Raw genomic sequence first — 27,877 nt, 5'->3', positions numbered from 1 at the left:
TGTAACCATGCTGAAATCTCTTTAGCCCCTAAGTTACAATAAGTCACCATAAAATCCTGGTTTTCTGTTCGGTTACTGAACATTATTGTGCAATGACACATTATTGTATAGTTTAACATGAACCAAGCTCCACTCAGCATTACTTCAGACATGGTAAAGTGACCACTCTTTGACAGTAGAAAAATGTTCATGTTATTCTCAGTGCCATTTAATGACTATAATAATTATGGGGGACTACTGTGATTGGAAACTGGGGAGCTACACCACTGGCAGAAAATTTGGATTTAGGTATTAGTTACAGACTTTTGAACATTCTGTTCAGCTTTCAGTATTTGAAATATTCTTTGCCTGAAGTTGGCATCTTTCCCCCTTCTTCCTGTATCTGATTTAGTTGAACTATAACTGGCATTATTTTCTTTGTGGAATGACAGCCTCAGTAAGGCAATACTGGGAACAACTGAGAGTGGACAACTCCAAGAGACACAGTATCTAGACACTTAAGATCAGGATCAAAGCCTGTTACAAGTTCTAATTTGATTGATTTTGTACCCTACCTGATAAGTATGGACTTAGAGTATATCCAGACAGATGAACCTGACTCCCAATAATCTCAGGCAAGTTGCAGTGATTCACACCTGTAATCCCAGCACTTTGTGAGGCTGAGGTCGGAGGATCACTGGAGCCCAGGCGTTAAGAGACCAGCCTGAACAAGAAAGTGAATTTTTTTCTGATATACAGCAACTTTATTGTGTAGTTGTTCAGCTTTCTAGCTTTCTTTTTTTCTTCAGGAATATCTGCTTCATCCTGTTTGTCACTTGTAGATAGGAGAGGCCACTCACTGGGTAATTTGTTTCCATTCCTGCTAACATCTCCCTATTAGTCACTCACACCCATCATCATGCTGTCACCTTGCCATGGTTTCAGAGAGGAGGATAATCTCTCTTAGAATCTTTTTCAAAAGTTACTGAATAATGTGAATAAGCTGTAGACTTGCTAGTAAGAGAACATATACAGTATTGAAATTGTCCTTTCCCTTTGCTTTCTGAACATAGCACAGTTTGGGTGAACCTTTGTATCCCTGGCTGTGTGTCTGATATCCTTTGGGCCCTGTCTATGTCATATCGGAGTTCTTGTTTATAGCTGAGTTATATCTGATATACCGAACATAAACAAAGGAATGTCAAGATTGCTTTTCAGTTTCTTAGTGGTTTTGAATAAAATTGACAAGCGGCATTGCAGGACAGTACTTCTAGATCTTTTCCAGCTAAGATAATATTTATGTACCATTTAAAGATAAAAGAATGAAATCCAAGAAAATAAGGGCTGTGAAGGTTCTTTCTTTCCTTTGGTCTAAACACTACCTGTGAATCCCTTTTCTGAATGCCTTTTTATTGAGTTTAGCAAAACCACGGTTTCCTTTTCAATGTGTTTTTCTTTCTTGCTGTTCTGTGCCAACCAGGTCCATAAAGAATTCTATCTCTTTCAATCTTGGATTATAAGCCTAGCCAGAAATGGGGAGAATAGTTGTGGGAAGAGGTGATAAGCCCATCAGAAAGTTGAAAACCACCTCAGGATATCAGGACAAATGAAACATTTTTTGTAGAATTCTTTCCATGGGTTTTCCCCTCTGCTCAAATTCTGACTTCCTTTTTATTCAGAAGTTCCAAAGTCATTTCTGAGCAGATGAAATCTTGTCTAACTTGAAATAATTAATTCTCTAACGGCAGTGTTTTCAACTTTGGCTGTACAGTAGAATCAACTGGGGAAGATTTTCAAAATTCTGATGCCCAGGCTACACCTCAGAACAATTAAATTACCATCTGTGGGGGCAAGTACTTCTAAAATCCTACTCTCTGCAACCCCCACACACAGATGGTTGATTCCATTGTGTATCCAAGGTTGAAACCATACTTACTGAAACATAATTGATATAGTTATTAGTATTCTTAGAAAGCTTGGATACTAGTCTAAGAAACTTCCAGGTTTTTATGAAGGGGAAATTAAAAATTAAAGACCGCCTCTGTAAACTTATTTTGTATGAGTATTTTTTTAAACACCTATCAATCCTGTGTTCCAGTCTAATTGGCCTTTTCATTCTTCTATGCTTTCTCTGCCTTTGCTCATGCTATTTGAGAAATGCCCTTCCCCCATTTTTGCTTTTTATAATCCCTCCCATTATAATCCCACACTACCACCCCTTTGAAGCTTCTCTTCATTCTTTCAGCCAGAGAGAGGTTCTTCCTGTCAGAACTTTCCTTTTTTGCTTTAGTATATTCTGTATGGTTTTGCATTTATGTTTTATTTCTCCTGCTAGTTTGCAAAGCCTCGTTCTTATCTATGTAGTCCTCTCATTGCCTAGCATCTTTATGTTCCTTGTAATGCCTTGCATCCAGTAAATGTTAGGTAAGTGTTTTGTTTGAATAAAAGGAATTTCAGATGTCATGCTTGAGTTGTGTGCCATTATAGACCTAGGGAGAAAGCAGATGTGTAATACCTTTTCTATTTCCTCCCACGCTTTCCCAGTTATTCAAATTCTTGGTTTTGGGATGGCCTTTTTATTTGCTGAAGTATGTGGTTTTCATCCCCTGTGCAACCATTAAGTAGTCTTCAGGAATCAGATTCTGGAAATGAGCTCTGGTTCGGAGTGCTCTGTAGTTTACTGCAAAGCATGCTTGCTAACGCCAGTTATGAAGCACCTACCAGGGTTATTATTTTCTGTCATGGTTTAAACAGAACTTTGTTGTAGTCCTCACTATTTTTTAATATTTAAGATTAATTTCTACATTTTTGAGAATGCCATTTTATATACTACTCTCTGTTCATTGAAAAGATAAACCCTCTTACCCTAATCCTAAAGATACAAAATAATTTTGGTTTTTAATGTGGCTACAGCTCAATGATCTGCAAGGTTCTACCACTAAATGACAATAAAGCAGAGTGTATCTAGAGCAGACAATGCATTTGATGATTCATGGAGGTTTTTTTGATGCACAGTGAGAACTACAGAAGAAACAAATGTGGAACTGTAGCAAAAAAGTAGATTTTGCTTTTTAAACAGCTCCATTAGTTGTGTTTATGTGTGTTTTTACATTGCCTGTATGCCACCTATTTTCAGCTTGAGTTCTTTAATGTTTTTGTCATGGAAGACTGACTTTAGGGTCAATTATATCTATCAGAATCCTGAGAAAAAAAGCAAGACTAAGACCATGTGGAGTTATTTTCTTGTCAGCTAGGTAATTCAGTTAGTCTAATTCTCTAATGCTTAGCAGCCTTTTAAAATGATCTACTGCAAATAAATCACATTTCTCCTTAGTAGAGTTGACTATGAAAGAGATTTGAAGCATTGCGTGCTTCCCCACTTCCTACTTAGTCCAGATAATTCCTTTTTTAAAAACATTCCAAACTCTTAAAAATCACTTTTGTTCCACCTATAATTTTTGCAGCTTGAAATTGCAGCTCAATACTAGTTTGGTTCTTACCTTTTCAGTGAGGCAGCAGGTTTTGTAAATTAAAGCACATTAATTGTTTTGTTTTTTGGCTTTTCCTTTTCCAACACCTTCCTGCCTTCACCACCCTCCACCACAAGTTTCCTTTTAAAGAAAAAATGAAGCATATTCGAAACATTACTGCTTGAGGATAGAGCTGCTTAGAATATGCAAACTCTGTAAATCTTGTTTGGGTTCGTGCCTGTGTATCCCAGTGGAAAGACTGGATCTGGAACATCCCTGAGATATTCCAGCTCCAGCTTCTTTCCAAGTTTTGTCCAAACCTATACACCATCACTACCACCACTTAGTCCCCCCAGTACATATTTCTTTGTAATTACAAATTACAATTTGTAATTGTACAATTACAAATTCTTTGTAATCTAGAATTTCTTTAGGCTTTGGGAGACAAGTTGAATGGCATGTATTTCCAGCAACTTGGTAGAGCAATTTACAGATTCTATATGGGCATCTAGTATTTAGCTAAATGAACTCTACCTCTCTCTCCTCTCTCTCCTTTCTCTCTTTCAGCTTGGCAGTGACCTTGGCGGGGGCATTGGAGGAAGTCCGGCAGTAAGTGCCATCCGTTTTTTTCACCATGGGAAACGCTTCCCCCTGTTTGATGCCTTTCCTATGTACACATTATCAGACCAGCCACTGCTGCTGCACTGCACACCAAAACCTCTATAACAGTATATGAGGAGTAGAAAGTAGTATAGGGTTACTTGGAATTGTTTGGGTCATGCACCATGTGGTGTAGAGACATCTTTAGGGATTAATGTTCCAGTGGAGATCTTTGTCTTTTTGATATTAAAGAGCTAAAGGAAATGGACCCTTCCATCTTGACTGGAGAATGCTTGTTCCCTCATGTCACCTAGAAAGAACATAAAAGGGTCAGCTGGACTCAGAGTGAGACTCTCCTCATAAATGAGATAGTTAGGGGGGTGAGAATATCCTTCTCCCCCAGGAGAGCTTCCTACTAGATATGTATGCCTAAATGGGAAAGGAAGTAAGACTTTGCTGAACCCAGGTGGAAATCAAACTGCTGTTTAAGTTGGATACTTCTCCCTCTTTCTGTAGAAACAAACTCCTCCTTTCTTAGGGTACCTGTAGGCCTTTTGCACAGAATCATGGAAGCTAAAATTGGAAAAAAACAGAAAATCTTGGATCACTGTGTTCCTGTATCTTACTGAGTACTCTCTTGATAAAGCTTCTAAAGAATGTGTGTGTCTTACCAATGATGAAAAATAACTGTCGTGATTAAAAAGATGAAGAATATACTAATTCGACTCCTAAGAATATTATAATTGCGGTGTTTTCTTACCAATTTATCAGACTACTAAGATACATAGCAATATTTTAAGGACTGTTAATCTGTTCGTCCCAATCTCCCCTCTCCTCCTTTTTTTTTTCCTGCAGGTAGGACAATCCTTTATCCCATCATCAGTGCCTGCAACCTTTGCTCCTTCACCTACACCTGCTGTCGTCAGCAGTGGACTGAATGACCTGTTTGAACTCTCTACAGGGATAGGCATGGCACCCGGTGGATATGTGGCTCCTAAGGCTGTAAGTAAAGAGTTAACATAGCAATACTTTCTTAATGTGTTTGGTATTAAAGTATTTCATAGGATCCAAATTGTTTCACTTCCAACATTTGTGTTACTTCTACTAATAATAAATCAAAGGTCTGAGCCCTTGTTCTGGAGGACTTAAGAGGAAGATGAAAGGTGCCTTCAAACTTAACAGTAGGGAGCACCATTAGCATCCTTGTTAAACATTTTTATCGTTAGACTTAAAATTTGAAATATTATTTGAGTTTTGTTCACATGTTAAGAAATATTGTCTAGTTTGTCAACATTGAAGTCAATCTAGTGAAAATCTAATGGTGTATAGTACACCAGCAGGAGAAAAAATACAAAGAAGTCATTTCTCCTATTCCCTTTTTCCTATTGGTATTACAGATGGATTCTAGAATGTTATTGCTCAGATTTTTGTGTACCTTTTTAGAGTTCCGATTTAGGTTTATGTCATTGGGGCTCTTCTTGCCTTAACCTTATTTTATATCACTCATATTGAACTTCAAGGGGGGATAGTCCCTGTTAAGGAAGCTCATTTAAGCCCTTGGGAAAACCACCATCCAGGTTAGGCCAGGCTTTTTATAGTCTTGCCTTTCTGAGGACCAGTTTGGCTGGTTGCTTCCTGAATTCTCTGCTTACTCATATGACTCCTATAAGGGATCCCTGCTATAGAGATATAGACCAGTTGTCCATTCCAGGAGTCATAACTGTGATAACTGAGTGTGTACAGTTACTACATTGCATAGCAAAACCAAAAATATTCAAAACTGAGCCATAGTATTCTGGCACAACTCAGTAGCTTTGTTGTAAGGTTTACTTACATATTGGCTGTTATCTTCAGACTTTTAATTATTAGTTATATAATGCACTCATTTACTAACATAAAAGTAATGTTTATAAATGACCAGTGTAAATAATATAAAAATGTAAGATGGAAAATTGTCTCCCCCATCCCTATTTCCCATGTATAGCCAGTTATTGTGTGTCCTTTCAAAAGAAAAAGATCGTGCATATACCTATATGTTTGTATCCTTTGAACATTCTGTGTCAATGGGATTTTGCACCTTGGATTTTCTCTACCATATTCTTTTGAATGGGCATATCTACTGAGATATACTGTAATTTAGTTAATCACTCCTCTGTTGATGAACATTTAGGTTATTGCCTGGTCCTCCCCACCACCTGCCACTCTTTTAGTGTGACTGAGTAATTATCATGATTAATCACCACCCACAGATCCTTTGGTATTCTGTCTTAGGTAGTCAGAACAGCTCATGACTTTCCTGATTTTTAAAATTTTTTAATCTTTTTTTTTAATTAGTATACGCCAGGTGTATCACAGGTTCCAGGGCCAAGGTGTGTGTTATAAATTATTTAGATAGATAAAGAGAATAGCCATTCAGATTATATGAGCAATATCTGAGTATTACTGTTTATCACAAACTATTGCAAGAATTTAAAATGTACGTAAGACGTGATCAATGCCTTTAACGAGGTTACTAATAATGGCTTTGGTTGGAAACTATTTAAAAAAAATTCAAAGATTATAGGCATACTATTTTCATTAGCAGATGTAGTTTTCTTCTCTTTAAACCATTTTACCAAAACTAACAGAAAAACACGTTATACTCATTGGAATTTCTCTTTTCCTCTTGGTAGCAGTACTCAAAAGCAGTAAAATAACCAAGCTGAACAGAAGATAGAGCAGATGCCAGGGTTGTTTAAAGACCAGTTTTTAGGCCAGGCGCGGTGGCTCACGCCTATAATCCCAGCACTTTGGGAGGCCAAGGCGGGTAGATCACAAGGTTAGGAGATCGAGACCATCCTGGTCAACAAGGTGAAACCCCGTCTCTACTAAAAATACAAAAATTAGCTGGGCATGGTGGTGCGCGCCTGTAGTTCCAGCTACTCGGGAGGCTGAGGCAGGAGAATTGCTTGAACCCAGAAGGCGGAGGTTGCAGTGAGACGAGATCGCGCCATTGCACTCCAGCGAAACTCCATCTCAAAAAAAAAAAGACCGGTTTTTAAAAATTATTATTATTTGGTTCTTAAATAATTGAGAATGATCTCAAAATTCAGAAAATAAGACTATCCAGAGTCTTTTGCACTGGCTTGATATTTATAGTATAGAGTTACTATAATTGCCTAAGGAAGTGAATTTGTTCCCTTAATTGTTAATCTTAATTTGTTCTTTGTTAAAAAATACTTAGCATCAAAATAAATCTTGTCTGGTTCTATTGAGCTTTGTACTGTGTTACAGGTCTGGCTACCTGCAGTAAAGGCTAAAGGCTTGGAGATTTCAGGAACATTTACTCACCGCCAAGGGCACATCTATATGGAAATGAACTTCACCAATAAAGCTCTGCAGCATATGACAGATTTTGCAATCCAGTTTAACAAAAATAGGTAAGAAGTCTGAGTCCCTAGCTTGACGCTGAGACAATAGTTTGCCTTAGATCCAACAGAACGTTCCAGTTAGCAATGGTTAAAAACTCACATATTGGGCTGGGTGCAGTGGCTCACACCTATAATCCCAGCATTTTGGGAGGCTGAGGCGGGTGGATCATCTGAGGTCGGGAGTTTGAGACCAGTCTGGCCAACATGATGAAACCCTGTCTCTACTAAAAATACAAAATGAGCTGGGCGTGGTGGTGGGCACCTGTAATCCCAGCTACTTGGGAAGCTGAGGCAGTTGAATCCCTTGAACCTGGGAGGCTGAGGTTGCAGTAAGCTGAGATCACAGCAATGCATTCATTCTAGCCTGGGCAACAAAATGAAACACCGTCTCAAAAAGAAAACCAGATCTCACATATTTGGCAGATGCTGGATGTAGAGTGAGCCCTGGCTCTTGCAAGTCTTTTTAGTTATCAGCTTCAAGTCTGGAGGCCCTAGGGAGTTTTGTTGGGAAACTCATCCAAATGGGATGAAGAAACCAGAACTCATTTACTGTCTTAGATTCTAGGATTAGAACATTTTTTATAAAACAAATTTTTAACTGAAATCCATTTATTTGTTCAACAAATCATTGTTTAGCATTAGCATGAGCCAGACATTTCTAGGTACTGGGGCTAGATTAGTGAACCAAACAAAGCTCCTGACTGGAAGTTCACATTTTGATGGGAAAAATTAGCATATTTGGTTGGTGTCAGAAATATGGAAGTATAGATCCTGACCGAATAAGCACATAAATCTTGACAACCTCCTTTTAGCAATGAATTATCTGCCTTAGTAAGGAAGAGAACATGAAGAAGTAAAACAGTAATGTCTTATTCTTTTTGAAACATCAGTGGGTTTTATTCAGTTTTATGGTTCAGGAAAGTGGCTGCTAGGCCTTAATGGCAGGCCCATTCATTTGTAAATACAGGATATTTAACCCTGCATATGAAAAGTAATAATTGGACCCTTAAAGCAGATTTAATAAAATTTGTCTATGAATTTGCATCAGCGACTGTTTTATTTCCCATTATTTGGAAACATTTTTGTACTCTGGATATAAAGGCCAAGGCTGTTGGGAAAATAAATAAATAAATAGGCCATGGCTGTTGGGGAAATCTTGTTGTAATAAAGGAAATCTGCAGATACAGAGTCTACATTCATCTTCACCCTTTTTTTTTTTTTTTTCCCGGGAGTTGGAGTCTCGCTCTGTTGTCCAGGCTGGAGTGTAGTAGGGCGATCTCAGCAGCTCACTACAACATCTTTCGTTCTGTTCCATTGTTTTGTTTTTCTTCTTTGGAGTTTTCAATTATTCATTTATTGACTCTTTGTTTATCTTTTATACACTGTTTTTCCCTCTAATCATTAAAGAGAAATCAAATTCTTTCATATCAGCAAATATCCAATTCGTGTTCAGATTGTCTAATGTTTTTGTACTGTTTGTTTTGTCTGAACAGGGTCCCAGTAAGGTCCCATACATTGTAATTAGTTGGTAAGTGCTTTAAGTCTCTCTTAAGCTATAGGTTCCTCCTCCTCCTCCTCTGTTTTGTTCCTTAAAATTTATCTGTAGAAGAAATTAGGTCTTTTATGTGTGGAGTTTCCCACAATCTTAATCTTACTGATTCTAGCTGTGAATTTGAGGCAGATCTATAGATGTAATCAGATTTAGGGTGATTTTCTGACAGAAATACTTCATAGTGGCTGGTGATCACAAATCCTGTTTCTCTTCTACTTTTCTTTTTCTCATTTCTAGTCTCTGTATTTCTTACCAGGTTTACACCATAGTAAAAAATTCTCCTTGTTCTTTGTAGGTCAGTCTTTTTGTCACTATAATTGTACCTTTCCTATAATTTTTTGTGAAATTACATAATATGGAATCTTGTATCTGGTTTCTTTCAATTAGCATAATGCTTTTGAAATACATATATCAGCAGTTGATTTTGCTTTTGTTGCTAAGTAATACTCCATTGATGAATTTACAGTTTGTTGACGTGCTCACAAGTTGGGGGAGTTTGGTTGTTTTCAGTTTCATCTTAATAATAAAGCTGCCGTGAACATTCGGGTACACATCTTTGGTTGGACATATGTTTTTTATTTTCCTCGGTAAATAAATGGGAATGTTATTACTAGGTTATATGGTAAGCTATTCCATATTCTAGCTATTCCACATTCTCACCAATTTTAGCCATTCTTGTCGCTGTATAGTAGTGTCTCATTTTAATTGCATTTCCCTAATGGCTGCTAATTTTAAGCTTTTTAAAAATAAACCTATTGGCCACTCTTATATCTTTCGCTTAAGTATCTGTTTAAATCTTTACCTTTTGTTGTTTTCCGGAGGAGAGAGAGGATTGTCTTATTATTGAGTTATAAAAGTTCTTTGTATATTCTGGATATAAATTCTTTGTTGCAAATATTTTTTCCAGTCTGTGGCTTGCCTTTTCTTAATAATGTCTTCAGAAAAACAAAAGGATTTTTGTTTTGCTTTGTTTTGTTGTGTTTTGAGACAGAGTCTTCTTCTGTCACCCAGGCTGGAGTGCAGTGGCATAATCAAGTACTAGTACCTCGAGTATGATGGAGTTCATTGGCAAAAATTTTTTTGCATCTATATTCATGGTATATTTAGTCTTCATTTCTGACATTATTTATTTTTCTTATTATTTCTTTCCTGAATTGGAGTGGCTCCCTTTACCATTTACTGTTATGTGATCTTCCTCGGTAGCTAGCATTGCTTTTTTTTTTTTCCCCCCAATTATGTTTTGTTTGTCATTAAGGAAGTTGTACTGCTGTCTTTCCACTTTTTATAATAATGTTTTGAATAGTTACTGTGTTTTTACCGTTTTGATACTCATATTTGAATGAGTTGGAATTTGCATGACTAGCTATTGTGAGATTTCAATAGAAGAAGAAGTTAGGCATGGTAGTTTTTTAGACTTTGCTCCTCAAGAATGATTTCTTCTTTGGTTTGGTGTAGCCACAACTCCTTAGCCTCTCTGAACCTAACTTGATTCCAGAGGGCTGATCTCTGCCTCAAGCCCTGTCTTTTAAGGAAGCTCTGTCTTCTAGCGTGCTTATTTTCTCTTTAGAAGGTGGTGCTTTTTAAGCTCTTTCATCTCCAGGGACCCCTGGGGACCTTTTTTTTTTTTTTCCCAGTCTTGTTCATATGTTGCTCCTGTTTATCTTGGTCTACCTTGGGAATAGGGCTGTCTTCTAAGAATGGATATTTGCGGTCAGTCTCTAAGACCTGCTACTACTGTTGGTTTCCTCTGAACTTGTGCCTCCCTACTGTATCACCAGAGCGTCTCACCAGTTCTGTGATAAGCTTTCTTCAACTAATAGTGTTGGAGAAGGTGAAATTATAGTTTTTTAGGGACTTTTTTCTTCTTCATTTCCTCTTTTGTTTCTCAGATAAGCACTTGGAAGATTTGGAACTGTGCTGCTGCCATGTTTCCCAATATTGATTTAATGACAGAGTTTTGATGAATCAAAAGAGTTAAATGGTTTTTTGCCCTATAACTATTATCCCTAAGTGAGTGATGTGAATTCTCAAGATCATTTCATTATTACAATTTGGTACTCTAAGGTGTAGTTTATGTAGGAAAAGGAAAATATTTCTTTAGCATTCTAGCTCTTGAAAGAGTACCTGTATAAACTGTTTTTTTTTGAGACGCAGTTTCACTCTTGTTGCCTCGATTGGAGTGCAGTGGTGTGATCTCGGTTCAGTGCAACCTTCGCCTCCCAGGTTCCAAGTAGCTGGGATTACAGGCGCCCACCACCATGCCCAGCTAATTTCTTATTTTTTATTTTTTAGTAGAGATGGGGTTTCACCATGTTGGCCAGGCTGGTCTCGAACTCCTGACCTGAGGTGATCCACCTGCTTCGCCTCCCCGAGTGCTGGGATTACAGGCATTAGCCATCACTCCTGGCCTGTGTAAACTCTTTAGTTAATTTTATAAATATTATAGTCCTATCTTCCTTCCTGAGCCTATTTAGAATATAAGTTAAACATAAATTTATATTATTTTGCTTCTTCTTGGCCTACTTTTTCCTTTCTGCTCCATCTTTTTTTTTTTTTTTTTGGAGATAGAGTCTCACTCTGGCACTCAGGCTGGAGTGCAATGGCACAGTCCCAACTTACTGCAATCTCCACCTACCAGGTTCAAGTGATTCTCCCACCTCAGCTTCCCAAATAGCTGGGATTACAGACACCTGCATCATGCCCAGTTAATTTTGGTATTTCTGTGGAGATGGGGTTTCATCATATTGTCCAGGCTGGTCTTTAAACTCCTGACTTCAGGTGATTCTCCCACCTCAGCCTCCCAAAGTGCTGGGATTACAGGTGTGAGCCACCATGCCCAGCCTTTGCTCCATCTTTATAAAGTTTTGTTTTCCTTTTTCACCCGAAATAGGGTCTTACACTTTTGCCAGCCTGGAGTGCATGGTGTGGTCAAGGCAAGGCTTATTGCAGCCTCAACCTCCTGGGCTCAGTGATCTTACCACTTCAGTCTCCCGAGGAACTGGGTCTACAGGAACACACCACCACACTGACTAATATTTGTATTTTTTTTTTCTAGAGACGAGGTTTCTCTATGTTGCTCAAGCTGATCTTGAACTGCTGGGCTCAAGTGATCCTCTTGCCTGGGTCTCCCAAAGTGCTGGGATTAAAGGTGTGAGCCACCAAGCCCAGCATATATATATATATATATATATTTCTATTTTTTTTTTTTTTTGGTGTGACAGTCTTGCTCTGTGGCCTAGGCTGGAGTGCAGTGGTGTGATCTTGGCTCACTACAACCTCCACCTACCAGGTTCAAGTGATTCTCCTGCCTCAACCTCCCTAGTAGCTCAGATTGCAGGTGCCCACTATCTGGCTAATTTTCTTTTCTGTTTTTAGTAGAGCTGTGGTTTCACCATGTTGGCCAGGCTTGTCTTGAACTCCTGGCCTTAAGTGATCCACTCACTTCAGCCTCTGAAGGTCCTGGGATTACAGTTGTGAGCCACTGCGCCCTGCCCCAGCCTATAAAATTTTATCTTTATGTTTCTCAGACTGTCTGTCCTCCCACATATGTATTTGTTTTCTATTTAACTTCAGAGTCAGGCTGAGTTTCCCATCTCTTTACCATTCTTGTATTATTAAACAAGTTCTCCTAGAGAAAACTGGTAGGTATTCATTGCCTACCTGAAACTTAGAAAGCGGCCATACACTTTCTTAGTGTATGGCTATACAACTTACCCTAATTGTTTGGAATTTATAAGCCAGTCAGTTCCGCTTTACTTTTTTCCAGTGGTTGTGTCCTGTGTAAGTGGAAAAAAAAAAGAGAAAGAAAGTGAGAATTACCAGTAAATAATCCTCTGGACTTACCAGGCAGGTCATCAAGCCTGTGAAATAATTTATTATACTTCTCTTTATAGAGTAGAAATTGGTTTTTGGGTTTTTTTTTTTTGTATTTTTAAGACAGGGTCTCACTCTGTCATTGAGGCTGGAATGCAGTGGTGCAGTCACAATTCACTGCAACCTTGAGTGCCTGAGATCAAGGGATTCTCCCACCTCAGCCTCCAGAGTAGCTAGGACTACAGGCATATGCCACCATGCTCAGTTAATTTGTTTTACTCTATTAGGTTTTTTTGGGGGGTAGGGACAGTAAAGGCAGGGTCTCATTATGTTAAATGACCCTCCTGCTTCAAGCTCCCAAAGTGCTGAGATTACAGGCATGAGCCACCACACCTGGCCTCAGGGTGGAAATTCTTTTTTTTTTTGTTTTTTTGAAACGGAGTTTCGCTCTTGTTACCCAGGCTGGAGTGCAATGGCGCGATCTCGGCTCGCCGCAACCTCCGCCTCCTGGGTTCAGGCAATTCTCTTGCCTCAACCTTGTGAGTAGCTTGGATTACAGGTGCGTGCCACCATGCCCAGCTAATTTTTTGTATTTTTAGTAGAGACGGGGTTTCACCATGTTGACCAAGATGGTCTCAATCTCTTGACCTCGTGATCCACCCGCCTCAGCCTCCGAAAGTGCTGGGATTACAGGCATCAGCCACCGCGCCCGGCCAGGGTGGAAATTCTTAATCCTTCTTTCTCCCAAGAATTATCTAAGGAAAAAAATTATTAAAATTTATATTCATCAAGCCTGTCCCTCTAGTGACATTTTAAGGAGAAGAAACTTTTGGAATCATAGCACTAGGAAAGCAGTTCTGCGCTTAGAAATATTTTCTCCTTCCTCAAATCCATTTAATGGAAAACAGAAGTTATGATGTAATCAGTGTTCCAGCAAGTTGGAATTGAGCACCTTGATTCCTGCTATCCCTTTCATTTAATTTTATTAAAAATTTGTTTCCTCGCCTGTAATTCCAGCATTTTGGGAGGCCAAAGTGGCCAGATTGCTTGACCTCAGGAGTTCAAGACCAGACTGTCCAACACATTGAAACCCCATCACTACTAAAAATTCAAAAATTAGCTTAGCATGATGGTGCATGCTTATTGTCCCAGCTACTTGGGGGGCTAAGGTTGGAGGATCGCTTAAACCTGGGAGGTGAGGGCTGTAGTGAGCTGAGATCATGCCACTTTGCTCCAGCCTGGGTGACAGAGTGAGACCAGGCAAAAAAAAAATTTTTTTTTCTATAAATGAGGCAAAATGCCCTTAAAACCCAAAGAAATGGCTAAATCCTGCCTCTTGATTAACCCCTGTAATTTATCCTCTCTTCTAGCTTTGGTGTCATCCCCAGCACTCCTCTGGCCATCCATACACCACTCATGCCAAACCAGAGCATTGATGTCTCCCTGCCTCTCAACACCTTGGGCCCAGTCATGAAGATGGAACCTCTGAATAACCTGCAGGTCAGAGTTTTACTTCACTCAGGTGGTACAAATTAATATCTTGCCAATTTTTTTTTTTAAGATGGAGTCTCACTCTGTTGCCCAGGCTGGAGTGTAGTGGTGTGATCTCAGCTCACTGCAACCTCTGCCTCTCAGATTCAAACGATGATCCTGCCTTAGCCTCCCAAGTAGCTGAGATTACAGGCACACACCACTACGCCTGGCTAATTTCTGTATTTTTAGTAGAGACAGAGTTTCACCATACTGGCCAGGCTGATCTCAAACTCCTGAAATCAAGTGATCCACCTGGCTCAGCCTCCCAAAGTGCTGAGATTACAGGCGTGAGCCACTGTGCCTTGCCCAATTTTTCATTTACATGTAAAAAAATCCCTCTTTCTTCCTTAGGCTGAGTTAGTCATGGAATAGGGTTTGAAATAAATCTTTGTGAAGGAGAGTTTTATGTTTTGTTTTTAAGAAAAACAAAAGTCATGCATTGGCATAGATACCTGTTATTTTACTCAACAAGCATTTAAAAACTTTTTTTCTTATTTGTAAACCTTTTTTCCTTAAGACTTTTATAGCAAAATTTGAATGTCATTTATATAAGAAGAGATTTATATGGAGGTTATCACTGAACACTGGACCACAGGTAGTTAGGCTGTTTGGATTTAAATGCCCCATTAGTATGTATTTATGATAAGTATAACAGCATCTTAGAGGAATTTTATCTGGTCTATAGGAGCCTCTTTATCTTGAAAATGTTGAATTATTTAGAATGCTTGGGTATCAGATTAGAGTTTCATTCAGTTTTCACCTACCTTAAAGTTTCTTTTGAAATATAAACCCTATGGGCATCAGGCCATATGAAGGCAGAGCAGTAAGCTTGTAAGTCAGAGCTGTAGCAACCCTGCAGGTTGCTAGTAGTTAGGGTTTTAATTTTCCTAAGATCAGGAAGAAACCTTGAACGTCCCTGAAATGGGGAACTATAAACAATCCCTACACAAAGTAGAGACCCTGGAGGGGCAGCTCCCTCAAAGAAGAGCTAGGAAAATGTTTTCGCCACCCGCCAAAAATGACAGGAAAGTTCTGGGCAGGGTTCTGGGTAAAGCCCCTTGTGAGAAATTCAAGGTCCAATCAATACTATATATGAGTTATACAGTCCAAATTTATACTATTTATGTAGGTATAGTAACCTCTAAATCAATAAATTAATGTAAGATTGGCCCAGGTCTGATAAAACCTAGAGTCCTGTCAGAAGCAAATACAAGCAGCCCTTTAGCAACACTTATAAAATTTAGGGTCTTCAGGACCCCCAACTGAAAAGGAAATTTCTGCTGAAAGTGAGCTTACATATTAATAGGAGAGAGAGAGAAAGATGCACTGTGAAGGACAGTCAACATTGCAAAGAGGAGGACTGGTACTGCCCCCACCCCCACTAAGAACTTAAGATAGAACAGTCTGAATGGGACTATGAAATATATTTAAAATGATGAAAGAAAAATGTCAACTTCCCACTTTCCAGTCAAGACAGGTGGGATCCCATTGCATAATCTTCTAGAAATACCAGTGTGATATACTAGTACCAATGGTGAGACGTCAAGAGTAAATTGTCTTGGATTAAAACTAAACATTCTACAGTCATTTAAATATCAGCACAACAGGCCTGTTTGCCAGTTCACTAACTACCTTGTTGCCACAGTAGTTGACTGCCTTTTTTTCGGCAAAGGGAGTAATGATTTAGAGGGTAGACGAGTGAGTCACAATATAACTTGGCTCAGACTAGAAGAATAAAGCAAGGATTACTATGCAGATGGAATTGGCTGTTACTATGATGACAGTAATGTGTAAAGGGGCTTTTCCAGCACAGGATCCTGAAGAAACTTAACCCAAATCTACATCTGTTCCCTTTTCATCGAAATCTAACCTCCCATTGGCCACAGAGCCTCAAGCCTAATATTTGAGGACAGTCAGCATGCATGCAAGAATGCTTTACCTCATAAGTAGGAAAAAGAATTTGGGTCACAGAAACCAGGGCAAATTTTCTACTCTTAAAATGAAAAGGAAAAAAGAAACAGTAAACAAATTAATAAATGTCCTTTTACTTTCCTATTGGCATTTCCATTTGACTAACTCCTGAATAGGAAACCTCTTAAGAGAAGTTGAATCTTAGTCCAACCCTTCCCTCAAAAGTATTGATATGATATTAGAGCTAGCAAGTTTTAATTTTCATAAACCTGATAATATTAAAAGCAAACTTTAAATTTTTCCATCCATAGTTAACTACTGAATTTTCAAGTTTCCACCATTGGATTCTCTTCTTTTGGGGAATGTCATAATTGTGGCTATTTTCTCATTAATTGGCATTTCCCAATGGAGATGATAAGCAAAACTGGAGAAAAATTTTTCCCCCTCTGAGCAGCTCTACTGTGTGTACTGGTGAGAGTTGAAACTAATGGCTGCTTAGAGATGTGTAGGGTACTTTATATTTCAGCTTCCATTCTGCCCTTTTCCCCATATGAACAAGAAAAAAAATCAAAACATAATTCCAACAAGGTTAAACTATATAGATCCAGATAAAGCCAGGTAAAGATTGATCTAGCTTTTAAATGTATTTGTATAATGTTTAGGTTCAAGAGCTCATATGGGAAAATTTGTATTTTTCTAGTTCTCCAGACCATCAGGAAAGAAAATGTGTTTGGGGATTGAGGAAATGAAATTTTGAATTACATATGGGTTTTAGCTGTTTTGGCTAATTTAATATCACTGTGTAGAACAATTAAATGAAGCCCAGCTGCCAGAACTGTAGGATAAAACTTACTATAAAAACTTTTCATCAAAATACTCATTAAACTACTTACTGGCTTACAGATTATTTGAAATAATATTTTAAAAAGTCAAAAAAGATACCACTCATTCTTTTTTTTTTTTTCCTTTGAGATGGAGTTTCGCTCTTTTCACCCAGGCTTGATTGCAATGGCGTGATCTCAGCTCACTGCAACCTCTGCCTCCAGGGTTCAAGTGATTCTCCTGACTCAGCCTCCCAAGTAGCCGGGATTATAGGTTCCCGCCATCATGCCAAGCTAATTTTTGTATTTTTAGTAGAGACGGGGTTTTGCCATGTTAGCCAGGCTGGTCTCGAACTCCTGACCTCAGGTGATCCACCCACCTCTGCCTCCCATAGTGCTGAGATTACAGGTGTCAGGCACCGTGCCCTGCCCGTTTATTCTTAAAATGTAAAATACATTATGCCTCAAATATGGGAATTAAATACATAGTAGAAATTTGAACCTGGAAGAATTTTTCTACTATATTGACATTGACTGTAAAAGCTTTTGCGAATCAACTTATAAATGTTATACAAAGCCAAGTTAAGCTTTGTATAATGGAAGCGTCTTGAGTTTATTTATATTATATAATTATATTCCTTAAAAGAAAATTGATTCTCTTTGTTTAAATAAAGCAAAAACCTTAATAAATGCCTAAATGTATTTCCTCTAAATGAGTTTTCTCTGACTCTGATGTCCTTGTTTCTCATTTCATGTGTTAGTTGTGCTTAGAAACATTTTCCCAATGAACTTCTTCAAACTTGACAACTGGCAAGTGACTGCTTTTTCGAATCAGTGTCTGCAAGAAGACAGTGGAATTATGAGTTAACATGTGTTCATCTCCAGGGTAATCATGCTCATGGTCTTTATATAGATGCTGCAGAGTTCCCACAGCTGTTTGGCTTCATTTTTCACAGGGCCATAAACTCTTACAAGAACATTGATAGCATCATTGAAGTTTCATCTTTTGGCTTTTATCAGGGTGAGAAAGGCACAGTTTGAAGAGTCAACTAATGCTACAGTTATTTAAGAAAAACCCAGTCCCCAGACTTTCTTCCCTAATAAGACCTCCAATAATCTCCTTCCACAAAGCCAATTTCTTTCACCTCTTGTGATAATTACCTAAGTAACATGCTAATATTGGGACTCCTGGATTTTTCTTTATTTTTATTTTTTTGAAATAGGGTCTCACTGTGTCTCCCAGGCTGATGGTGCAGTCATGGCTCACTGCAGCCTCCACCTCCTGGGCTCAAGCGATCCTCCCACCTCAGCCTCTCGAATAGCTGGGACCACAGAAGCACAATAGCACACCCAGCTGATTTATTTTTTTTTTAAGTTTTTGTAGAGAGAGGGTCTACATTGCCTTGGCTGGTCTCAAATTCCTGGGGTCAAACAGTCCTCCCATCTTGACTTCCCAAAGCACTGGGATTACAGGTGCGAGCCACCATACCCAGCTGGATTTTTCTAAGTATTCCTGTCTATTTCCCCACTCACTGCCATTATCTATATACTTTTCATATTCCCATTTTTCTGATACAATTATCTTGGAATTTATTTAAATCAATGTTCACCAGAGGTGCTACCAGCCCTAAGCCTTTGAGAATTCTGTGTTGGTATTGCCAATCCATCTGTTTTCTAGGTACCAAGATTTTGTTGCTGTTTTATCTTTTTCTTACTATCTCTATGAATTTATACCTTGAAATTTTTTATCTTCCTTTAGTTATGGCAGAACTTTTTCCAGGTGAAAGGAAACTTAAATGTGATTTTTCAATCTACTGTCTCTCCCTAGAGGTCTGATAGCACCTTAAAAATTCTTCTTCTAGGCTGGGTGCCATGGCTCACTCCTGTAATCCCAGCGCTTTGGGAGGCCAAGGTGGGCAGATCATGAGGTCAAGAGATCAAGACCATCCTGGCCAACATAGTGAAACCCCTTCTCTACTAAAAATACAAAAATTAGCTGGGTGTGGTGGCACACACTTGTAGTCCCAGCTACTTGGGAGGCTGAGGCAGGAGAATTGCTTGAACGCAGGAGGCTGAGGTTGCAGTGAGCCAAGATCACACCACTGCACTCCAGCCTGGTGACAGAGTGAGACTCTATCTCAAAGAAAAAAAAAATTATTCTTTCCTTCCTGCTATACAACTTTATAATTTGGAACCTTAGAGGTGAACTTATGGAGAAGGAATTGACTCTTTCCCATATATAGTTTTTGTTGCCCCTCTCTTTATTGCCTTTAAATCTCACATAAACATTGTCAAATAAGAGGCTGAACATTAATTAGGGAAAAGAAATAGATATAATGTCTCTTGTTTTTTGTCTTTGAATGTCTTTCTAAAACAAGGCAGCATTCATCAGCTCTGTTCATTTGACCTTTGATTAGGGCAGAAAGTGCTGAAGATACTAGCTGCAAAGGACACGATCTTACAATCCTATTTATTCATGTCTTAAGCTCATTGCCAGCCAAATTTTGCTAGTGTATGGCTCTGAGGAAGTTCTGTCCCTTGCTACTCCTACATTGATGTTCCAGCCTGTGAGACAGTCAGTTGCAGATGGTACTTGTCCCTGATATTTCATGTCCTGCATATGTCCTTTCACACTCAGAAAGCCCACAGCTCTAGCTATTGTACCAGAAAATCTGGTAAACACTTCCAAATGGAAGACCTTTTCAGCAGCTTCCATCAAATGAAGCAAACCAGCTTGGCATTTGCTGACTTTTCTTGACTGCTGTGCAAGCCAAACAAGTCAGTGTGGAAGCCTCCTTTGGTCTTCCAAGATCCATAATTGAGGACTGCGCACTCTAATTGCATTGGTGGGACCACGATGCTGCTTGAATAGACAATGAGTCCTTGAAGTGGTAGATCTTTTGGGAACTATTTAGAGATCCCCAGGTCAGACAAATAGATCCAATGCTGCATCTACTATCCAAATGATCTCTGTAGACCTAAAAATATCCCACCTAAAATATTCCATAAGCAGTATGTAGGTACTGGAGTCTTAATTATGAAAGATTAAAATATTTTGCTGTCAAAAAATAAAATAGAAAATTACTTACTGTGATTACTACTTCCAGTTTGACATATTCTTCATGGCTCATCAGGACTGTAAACATACCTCATCTGAGAAAATGTATTACATATTAGATATTCCTTTTTTACTAGATTGTCCTTAGTGAGAACACTCCTTTATCTTTTTTGTCAAGATAATCAAGATTCTACTAAGCTGTATTTTTTGTCTTTCTGTAACCAGCATTCAAATACTGGTTTCTGGGATCTTTAGCAATATATCTAGTAATAATAACTGTCCTGCTTGAATGGCCACGCAGAAGCAATCAGAAAGAGTCCTGTATTCTGACAAGGGTGGTCTGATGGATCAGAAATCTGTCCTCAAAGGCAGGAGACAGATAAACACCCATACGTAGAAGCCCATGCTGATACCTGAGAAAGGATAATGAATTTCACACAGTAGTTCTAAAATGGAAATAAAAGTGATTTGTGGGCTTTTTTGTTGTTGTTAAATTCACAGCCATCTTTTAATCATGATTATGAGTTAGGAGTTAATGATGGATAATAGAATCAGTTTTATGTTTCTAGTTTGATAAATGATTAGAAATAGATTTAACCTTGTGGTCTTTAAATTTAACTTTGTGATGCAGTAGGGGACTTTGAATTCTGGATGTCAAGTAGCTACCTCTTTGTAGTCCCTATGTTCTCATTATGGCTCATTATCTCCTGCCTTAAGGTATATATTATGGGTTGGAATTACAGAGAACTCACTCAGATTTTTTCCTCAGCTAGGTTGAATTTGAGAACCATACCCTGCTCTCCTTCATGCTTACTCTCTTATATTTTGCTATAGCATGATGTTTAATGAGATAGGGGAAAAGGTGCATTATTCATAATTTTTTAATGAAGGGGTTATGTATAGGCTTTGTAGTATTAAGGTCCGTACATATTTAAATAAAAGTGCAGAAAAGCTTTGAGCCATGTGAGCATGTACACATAAAGAATGTAAAATCTCATAGTTGGAAGAGATGGCATTTAATTTTGTCTGTTTCAAACCCTATCTGTTTTTGATGGAATTCACTCTATGTATGTTAGCAGTGATGGGAATATCAGTGTGTACATGAATACCACCAGTGATTTACTACCCTAAATGACCCATTCTGTCTTCATAAAATCGTTAGAGAGTTGTTTATTTGGCATTTTTTGTTTTTGTTGTTTTTTTTGTTTGTTTGTTTAAGACAAAGTTTCACTCTTGTTGCCCAGGCTGGAGTACAATGGTAGATCTTGGCTCACCACAGCCTCCACCTCCTGGGTTCAAGCAATTCTACTGCCTCAGCCTCCTGAGTAGCTGGGATTACAGGTGCCTACCACCATGCCCAGCTAATTTTTGGATTTTTAGTAGAGATGAGGTTTTACCATGTTGGCCAGGCTGGACTCAAAGTCTTGACCTCAAGTGAACCGTCTACCTCACCCTCCCAAAGTGCTGGGATTACAAGCCTAAGCCACCACACCCAGCCTAGAGTTGTTTATATGAAATAAAATGCCTTCCTTTAGGTTCTATCTATAAATCCTAGTTCTGCATTTTGAGATTTTTATAGATTAAGTTTCTGAATCAAGGCACCCAGGGCCTGAAAGTCAATCAGGTGGGCCTGTAATGAAAACATACTTCAGTCTGAATTTCTTTTTTTTTTTTTTCTTCTTCTTCAGGAAAGTCTAAGTTTATGGAAGGGTATTTATATATGTCAGTTTTATTGTTCTAATTTTAGAAGAAAAACCATTGAGAAGGAGGGACCCTGGTAAATATAGTTGGAATGAGTTACAGTTTGGAGACTGAAGGAAAATATTATCTAATCACTTTTGAAAAGTGTGTGAATGAAAGATGATCCTTGACTCAGTAGCAGCCTTCCTTTCCAGGAACCCCTGAAGGAGTTGAAGGGCAAGTACTCAGAATAGGAAAGCACAGAACTTCTCAATTCCATAGCTCCCACTGTGCTCCTGACAGTAATTTCAGTCCCTCTATGTGAACTGCTTCCCCGGTGGAACTACCCAGAGGTAGCATCTCTGTTCAGTTGCCTGCCCATCTGTCCAGTCATCTTGACAGCCACATGTCCTCCTTTTGTCCATGGAAGGTTGTACTGTCTACCAGGCAGAACAAAAGCACAACTGTGAACCCATTTGATTTCTAACTTGCAGCTAACAAATCCGAGAATATATGCTTAATATCTAGAACCTAGATTTGATTCTAGATCAGTTTTACCCATGGATTGAAAAATCAGTTATGTTCATTCACTCCTATTACCACCTATTATTACTGAAGTTTGTTCTGTTATTGAATTTCTACTAGGTCTTCTATGGCATACTAAATTAGAGTGGAATAGTTCATCACTTTAACTAATAGTTTTCTAGTCTAGCCTTCACCATTTTATGATTTAGTACAGTATGTATTAAATGTTTCTATTTTTTTTTTTTTTTTTCAGTAAGGATCTCACTCTATTTCCCAAGTTGGAGTTCAGTGGCACAAACATAGCTCACTGCATTCTTGACTTCCCAGGCTCAAACGATCCTCCTACCTTAACCTCCCTGTAGCTGGGACTACAGGTGCGTGCCACCATGCCTAGCTATTTTTTATTTTCTTTTATTTTTTGTAGAGTTGAGGCCTCGCTATGTTTCCCCGGCTGATTTTGAACTCATGGCTCAAGCTATCCACCTGCCTGAGCCTCCCAAAGTGCTGGAATTACAGGTGTGAGCCACTGCACCTGGCCTAAATGTATTTTTAAAGTTTAACAGTAAGCTCTACAGAGGAAATAATAGCTCAAGTTGTCCCTCAGCCCCCCTCATCCTACCCCCAACTGTTAACATAAACAATCTTTGAAGATGAGACAGCAGCAACTAAGGGCACATCAGCCAGTACGTGTAGCTGTGTAGCTGTCATTAAAGGGAAAAAAAAAGACTGGTGCCTTTGGGCTTATCTGTCAGGCAGGCTGACGGGCCTGTGAAATTACTGCTGGCTGTTTCTGGCAACTGTAACTATATAGAGTAGTTCTGTTGTAGTCTGCTAGAAGAGGAGAGGATTGGGGCCCAGTAATAAGAATTTCTGAATAGTAACTGGGTTGGTCAGGATAGTAACACAGGTGGCTTATACATTGGCAGAAAGCAGTCACATATACATTTGCTATACATTATTTATTTAACTTATAAAACTTTTAAAATGAGGAAGCCACCCAGGAGTAGGAACAGATGCAGTGTATTTTAGCATGATTTTCCCTCGACCCTGGCACACAGCTGCCAGTGACACAGGTATGGTCCCATCAGAGTCGTAAAAGTTGCTTAATTCTTGCTATACCACTGGCCTGTTACACTCAGGCAACCCTCAGGTAAGGTACCTGTTATACTCAGATAACTTATAGCAAATGTATATATGTGACTGCTTTCTGCCAGTGTATAACCCACCTGTGATACTATACTGACCAAACCCAGTTACTCTTCAGAACACTCTATTACTGCGCCCTAATCCTCTCTTCGTCTAGCAGCCTACAGCAGAATTACTCTACATAGTTTCAATTGCCAGAAACAGCCAGCAATAATTTCACAGGTCTTTCAACCTGCTTGACAGATAAGCCCAAAGGCACCAGTCTTTCCTTTTTCCTTTAATGACAGCTACAGAGCTACATGTACTGGCTGATGTGCTCTTGGTTGCCGGTGTCTCATCTTTGAATACTGTTTATGTTAATAGTGGGGGTGGGGTGGGACTGAGGGATGACTTGAGCTATTATTTGCTATTTAGGATTTACTGAGTATAACCAGCCAGTGGTTTAGCAAGAATTAACAAACTTTCAGCTGCCCACCTAGAAGAACGTACAGTAATAGTTTCTAAGCAGAAAAGGCAAAATCCTACCAAAGGTCTCCAAGACTTTGGGTGATCTAGCTTTGCCTTTCTCTCCTTCCTTTCCTCATTGACTTCATCTGCTATTCTTCCCTTTCACTGTAGCCACTCTGGCCTCCTCACTGATCTCAGAATAGGGGATGCTGCCACCTCATGACCTTTTAATTGACTGTTGTCCTTGTCTGGAATGTGCCTTATCCCAATCTCCATATCTGTATGGCTTACTTCCTTCCTTTAGGTCTCTACTAAAATAATACCCAAAAAAGAGAATAGAATGATAGTTACCAGAGGCTGGGAAAGATGGTGGTGAGAGGAATGAAGAGAAGATTAATGGGTGCAAAATTAGATAGAAGGAGTAAGTTGTTTTTTTTTTTTTCTTTTTTTAAGTCTCACTCTGTTGCCCAGGCTGGAGTGCAGTGGTGCCATCTTGGCTCACTGCAATCTTCACCTCTCAGGTTCAAGCAAGTATCTCAGCCTTCCGAGTAGCTGGGATTACAGGTGCCTACCACCACACCTAGCTGATTTTTATATTTTTATTAGAAACAAGAGTTTTACTATGTTGGCCAGGCTGGTCTTGAACAACTAACTTCAAGTGATCTGCTCAACTCAGCCTTCCAAAATGCTGGGATTACAGTCCTGAGCCACCACGCCTAGCTAAATAGTACCTTTTTAATAAGATTTCCTCACTTCACTCCTAGTACTGCCAACCTTCCTTATTTTTACCCCATAGCATTTAATTATATTTTAAATACTACTTAATTATTTAGTATCATCTCCTGCCCCTCTCCTACTAGAATGCAAATTCCAAAGGGGCAGCAGTTTTATCTATGTTTTTCTCCCCCGCTGCTGTGTCTCCCAGTGCCTGGAACAATGCCTGGCTCACAGTAGGTGCTCGATAAATATTTGTTGTTGAATGAGTCTTTTTGCTTTTATTTAAGAAAGTATTAACCAGGCCAAGCACAGTGGCTCACACCTATAATCCCAGCACTTTGAGAGGCTAAGGCGAGCAGATCACCTGAGGTCAGGAGTTCAAGAGCAGCCTGGCCAACGTGGTGAAACCCCATCTCTACTAAAAAATACAAAAATTAGCCAGGTGTGGTAATGGGCACCTGTAGTCCCAGCTACTTGGGAGGCTGAGGCAGGAGAATCACTTGAACCTGGGAAGTGGAGGTTGCAGTGAGCCAGGATTACACCATTGTACTCCAGCCTGGGCAACAGGAGCGAAATTCCATCTCAAGAAAAAAAAAAAAAAAGAAGAAGAAGAAAATATTAACCAACATCAGATTCATCTAGTTCTTGAACCAAACTAAGTAAGGCTATCTCTTCATCTTAACAAACAGAGTATCCCCAAACACAGCCTCTGCCTGTTGGTTCTCAGCAGCCTTGCATTCTATCCTCTGACTCTGATTTAATACCCTTTTATCTGGGTAGGTCTGGTCCTGGTCCCAAGTTTAATCTGAAGACGGTAATTACAAATTCATTTTCTCAAATAGACAGAGCAAATTTTAGAAGCTATTGCTTCCTTTACTCTGTTTATTGATATTAGGAAAGGCAAGATCACAGCACATTAATGGACCCTATTTTCAAAATTGGAGATGACTAAGAACATAGAACATGTTAATCATGCTCACATTTTGGGAATTTTTATTTTTTAAACAATCTTCCTCTGTCATCTAGGCTGGAGTGCAGTGGCACAATCTCAGCTCACTGCAGGCAATTCTCTTGCCTCAGCCTCCCAAGTAGCTGTGATTACAGGCACTCACCACCATGCTGAGCTACTTTTTTGTATTTTTAGTAGAGACAGGTTTCGCCATGTTGGCCATGCTGATCTTGAACTCCTGACCTCCAGTGATCTGCCCGCCTCAGCTGACAGTTTAATCCAAAGTATTCTAAAGCAATGTCTTCGTACGACTTTGCAATCTCAGTCTAAGCCTTTTTTTTTTTTTTTTGAGTTAGAGTTTCACTCTTATTGCCCAGGCCGAAGTGTAATGGCACGATCTCAGTTCACTGCAACCTCCGCCTCCTGGGTTCAAGTGATTCTCCTGCCTCAGTCTTTTGAGTAGCTGGGATTACAGGCATGTGCCACCACGCCTGGCTAATTTTTGTATTTTTAGTAGAGACGGAGTTTCTTCGTGTTGGTCAGGCTGGTCTCCAACTCCTGACCTCAGGTGATCCCCCCGTCTTAGCTTTGCCTCCCAAAGTGCTGGGATTACTGGAATTACTGAAAATTGTAGCCACCGTGCCCAGCCTACGATTTTAATCTGATCTTTAGTGTTCTGGAGATTTAACTTGCTGACATTTCTAATTCATGGTCTAAGTTATTTGAGAGTTTTTCAAGACTGAGATTAAGCAGATCTCATAGCCAAATAGGGGCTACAGGAAAAGCCATAGTATTTCAGTTTCAGTGTCTTTCGGTTTCTCTTGACTTCCTTTGGAATCAAAGCTTACTAAGAGAAATTGGCTCTTAGGAGCTCATTGCCTTTTTAAAGCCCAATAATTACATGTGCTACTGGAGGATTTACAATTTTAGAGATCATCTGGAAGCTCTGTTCAAAGCTTTCATTTCTAGTTCTGAAAACTGTTTAATATGGAAACTTCAAATGCTGAAGTACATGTTAGGGACATGGAACCACTGCTAATCTGTCGAATTTTCCCTATAAAGGCTTCCACTGTATATATACTCGGAACAATGAACAGTGTCCTAGTGTGTCCTGAGAATACATCAGTATGGCTTCATACTCGGGATGAACAGCAGTTTGGTATCATTTCAGGCCTCCTCAGCTATCACGTAATCCACCTGATCTATTGGGTGGACTAAGAAAGAATATGGGAAGAGAGTTCTTGTTTGAATCCCAGCTGTGAAAGTGAACTAAAGATGCTGTTCAGGTTAAAATTTAATTAGCACTGGAAGGAAAGTCGGTCGACATTTCCTGTGGTTCGTGACCCTTTGTGCTATGTTTTTAACTATATCAGATATCGTCTTAAATCATAGATCGACCTTTCTGTTTTGTCAGGGTCTCTGAGAATTCCCAGATAATTTATTGTTCAGTTGAGTTCGAAATGTTACTTAAACTTCAGATCACCAGGTACCGTGGCTCATGCCTGTGCAATCCCAGCACTTTGGGAGGTCAAGATGGGAGGGCGGCTTGGGTCCAGGAGTTTGAGACCAGCCTGGGCAGCATAGTAAGACTAGTAAGACCCTGTCTCTACAAAAATAACAAAGTTAGCCAAGCTTGGTGGCACACACCTGTAATTTCAGCTACTCATGAGGCTGAGATGGGAGGATTGCTTGAGCGCAGGAAGTCAAGGCTACAGTGAGCTGTGATCATGCCTCCACACTCTAGTCTGGGTGACAGAGCAAGACCCTGTATCAAAAAAGAAATTAAAATAAAATAAAAATAAACTTAAGATGGTAGATACCTTTTGGCATTGACTAGGAATGTAGAACTACATGTCAGCTTAACTCCAGCACCTGGCAGAAAGGGTCGCTTCTGTTTGAGTCTCAGATGACATACATCACACAGTTGGAGTTAGTACTATTAAAAACCTGTCACTCAGAGCTGTTCCCCTAGGATCTGTTGACTAGGTTTTATGGTACTTAAAACACATCTGAATCATCATTCCTCAGAGAACTGGAGATGGTTGACGTCACTGCCTGGTCCTAGCTTGGACCAGTCTGCAAATAATCTTTCCAAAAGCTAAATGGAGAAGAGGAATAAAAGAAAAAAAATTATTCAGAAACGAGGAAAGGTCACAAGTGACGTTATGGAAGAGTAGAAGATATAATCTCAAAGGCAAGTCCTGTACTACTTGACTTGGTTTTCCTTGTGGCAGTGCCTCCTTTGGTTACCTGTGGTGAGAGGTCA

General features: G+C 39.3%; 1 protein-coding gene across 11 annotated transcripts in view; it reads left to right on the top strand.

Moving 5' to 3' along the window:
- The window catches only part of AP2B1 (adaptor related protein complex 2 subunit beta 1), a 151,478-nt gene that overhangs the window by 98,550 nt on the left and 25,051 nt on the right, over window positions 1-27,877 (top strand). For 7 of the 11 annotated variants that reach the window (XM_078373820.1, XM_035300809.3, XM_078373818.1 and 4 more), the window contains 4 exons: window positions 4,017-4,058; window positions 4,905-5,051; window positions 7,323-7,468; window positions 14,195-14,324. In XM_078373820.1, the coding sequence (XP_078229946.1) occupies window positions 4,017-4,058; window positions 4,905-5,051; window positions 7,323-7,468; window positions 14,195-14,324 (465 nt within the window). The remainder of the gene's footprint in view (window positions 1-4,016; window positions 4,059-4,904; window positions 5,052-7,322; window positions 7,469-14,194; window positions 14,325-27,877) is intronic. The other 4 variants (XM_035300813.3, XM_035300812.3, XM_078373819.1 and 1 more) reach the window with 1 other exon arrangement.

Source organism: Callithrix jacchus, chromosome 5 (assembly GCF_049354715.1).
Source record: "Callithrix jacchus isolate 240 chromosome 5, calJac240_pri, whole genome shotgun sequence".
NCBI lineage: Eukaryota > Metazoa > Chordata > Mammalia > Primates > Cebidae > Callithrix > Callithrix jacchus.
The sequence above is the reverse complement of the archived record's forward strand: the minus strand, read 5'-3'. Positions and strand labels throughout refer to the sequence as shown.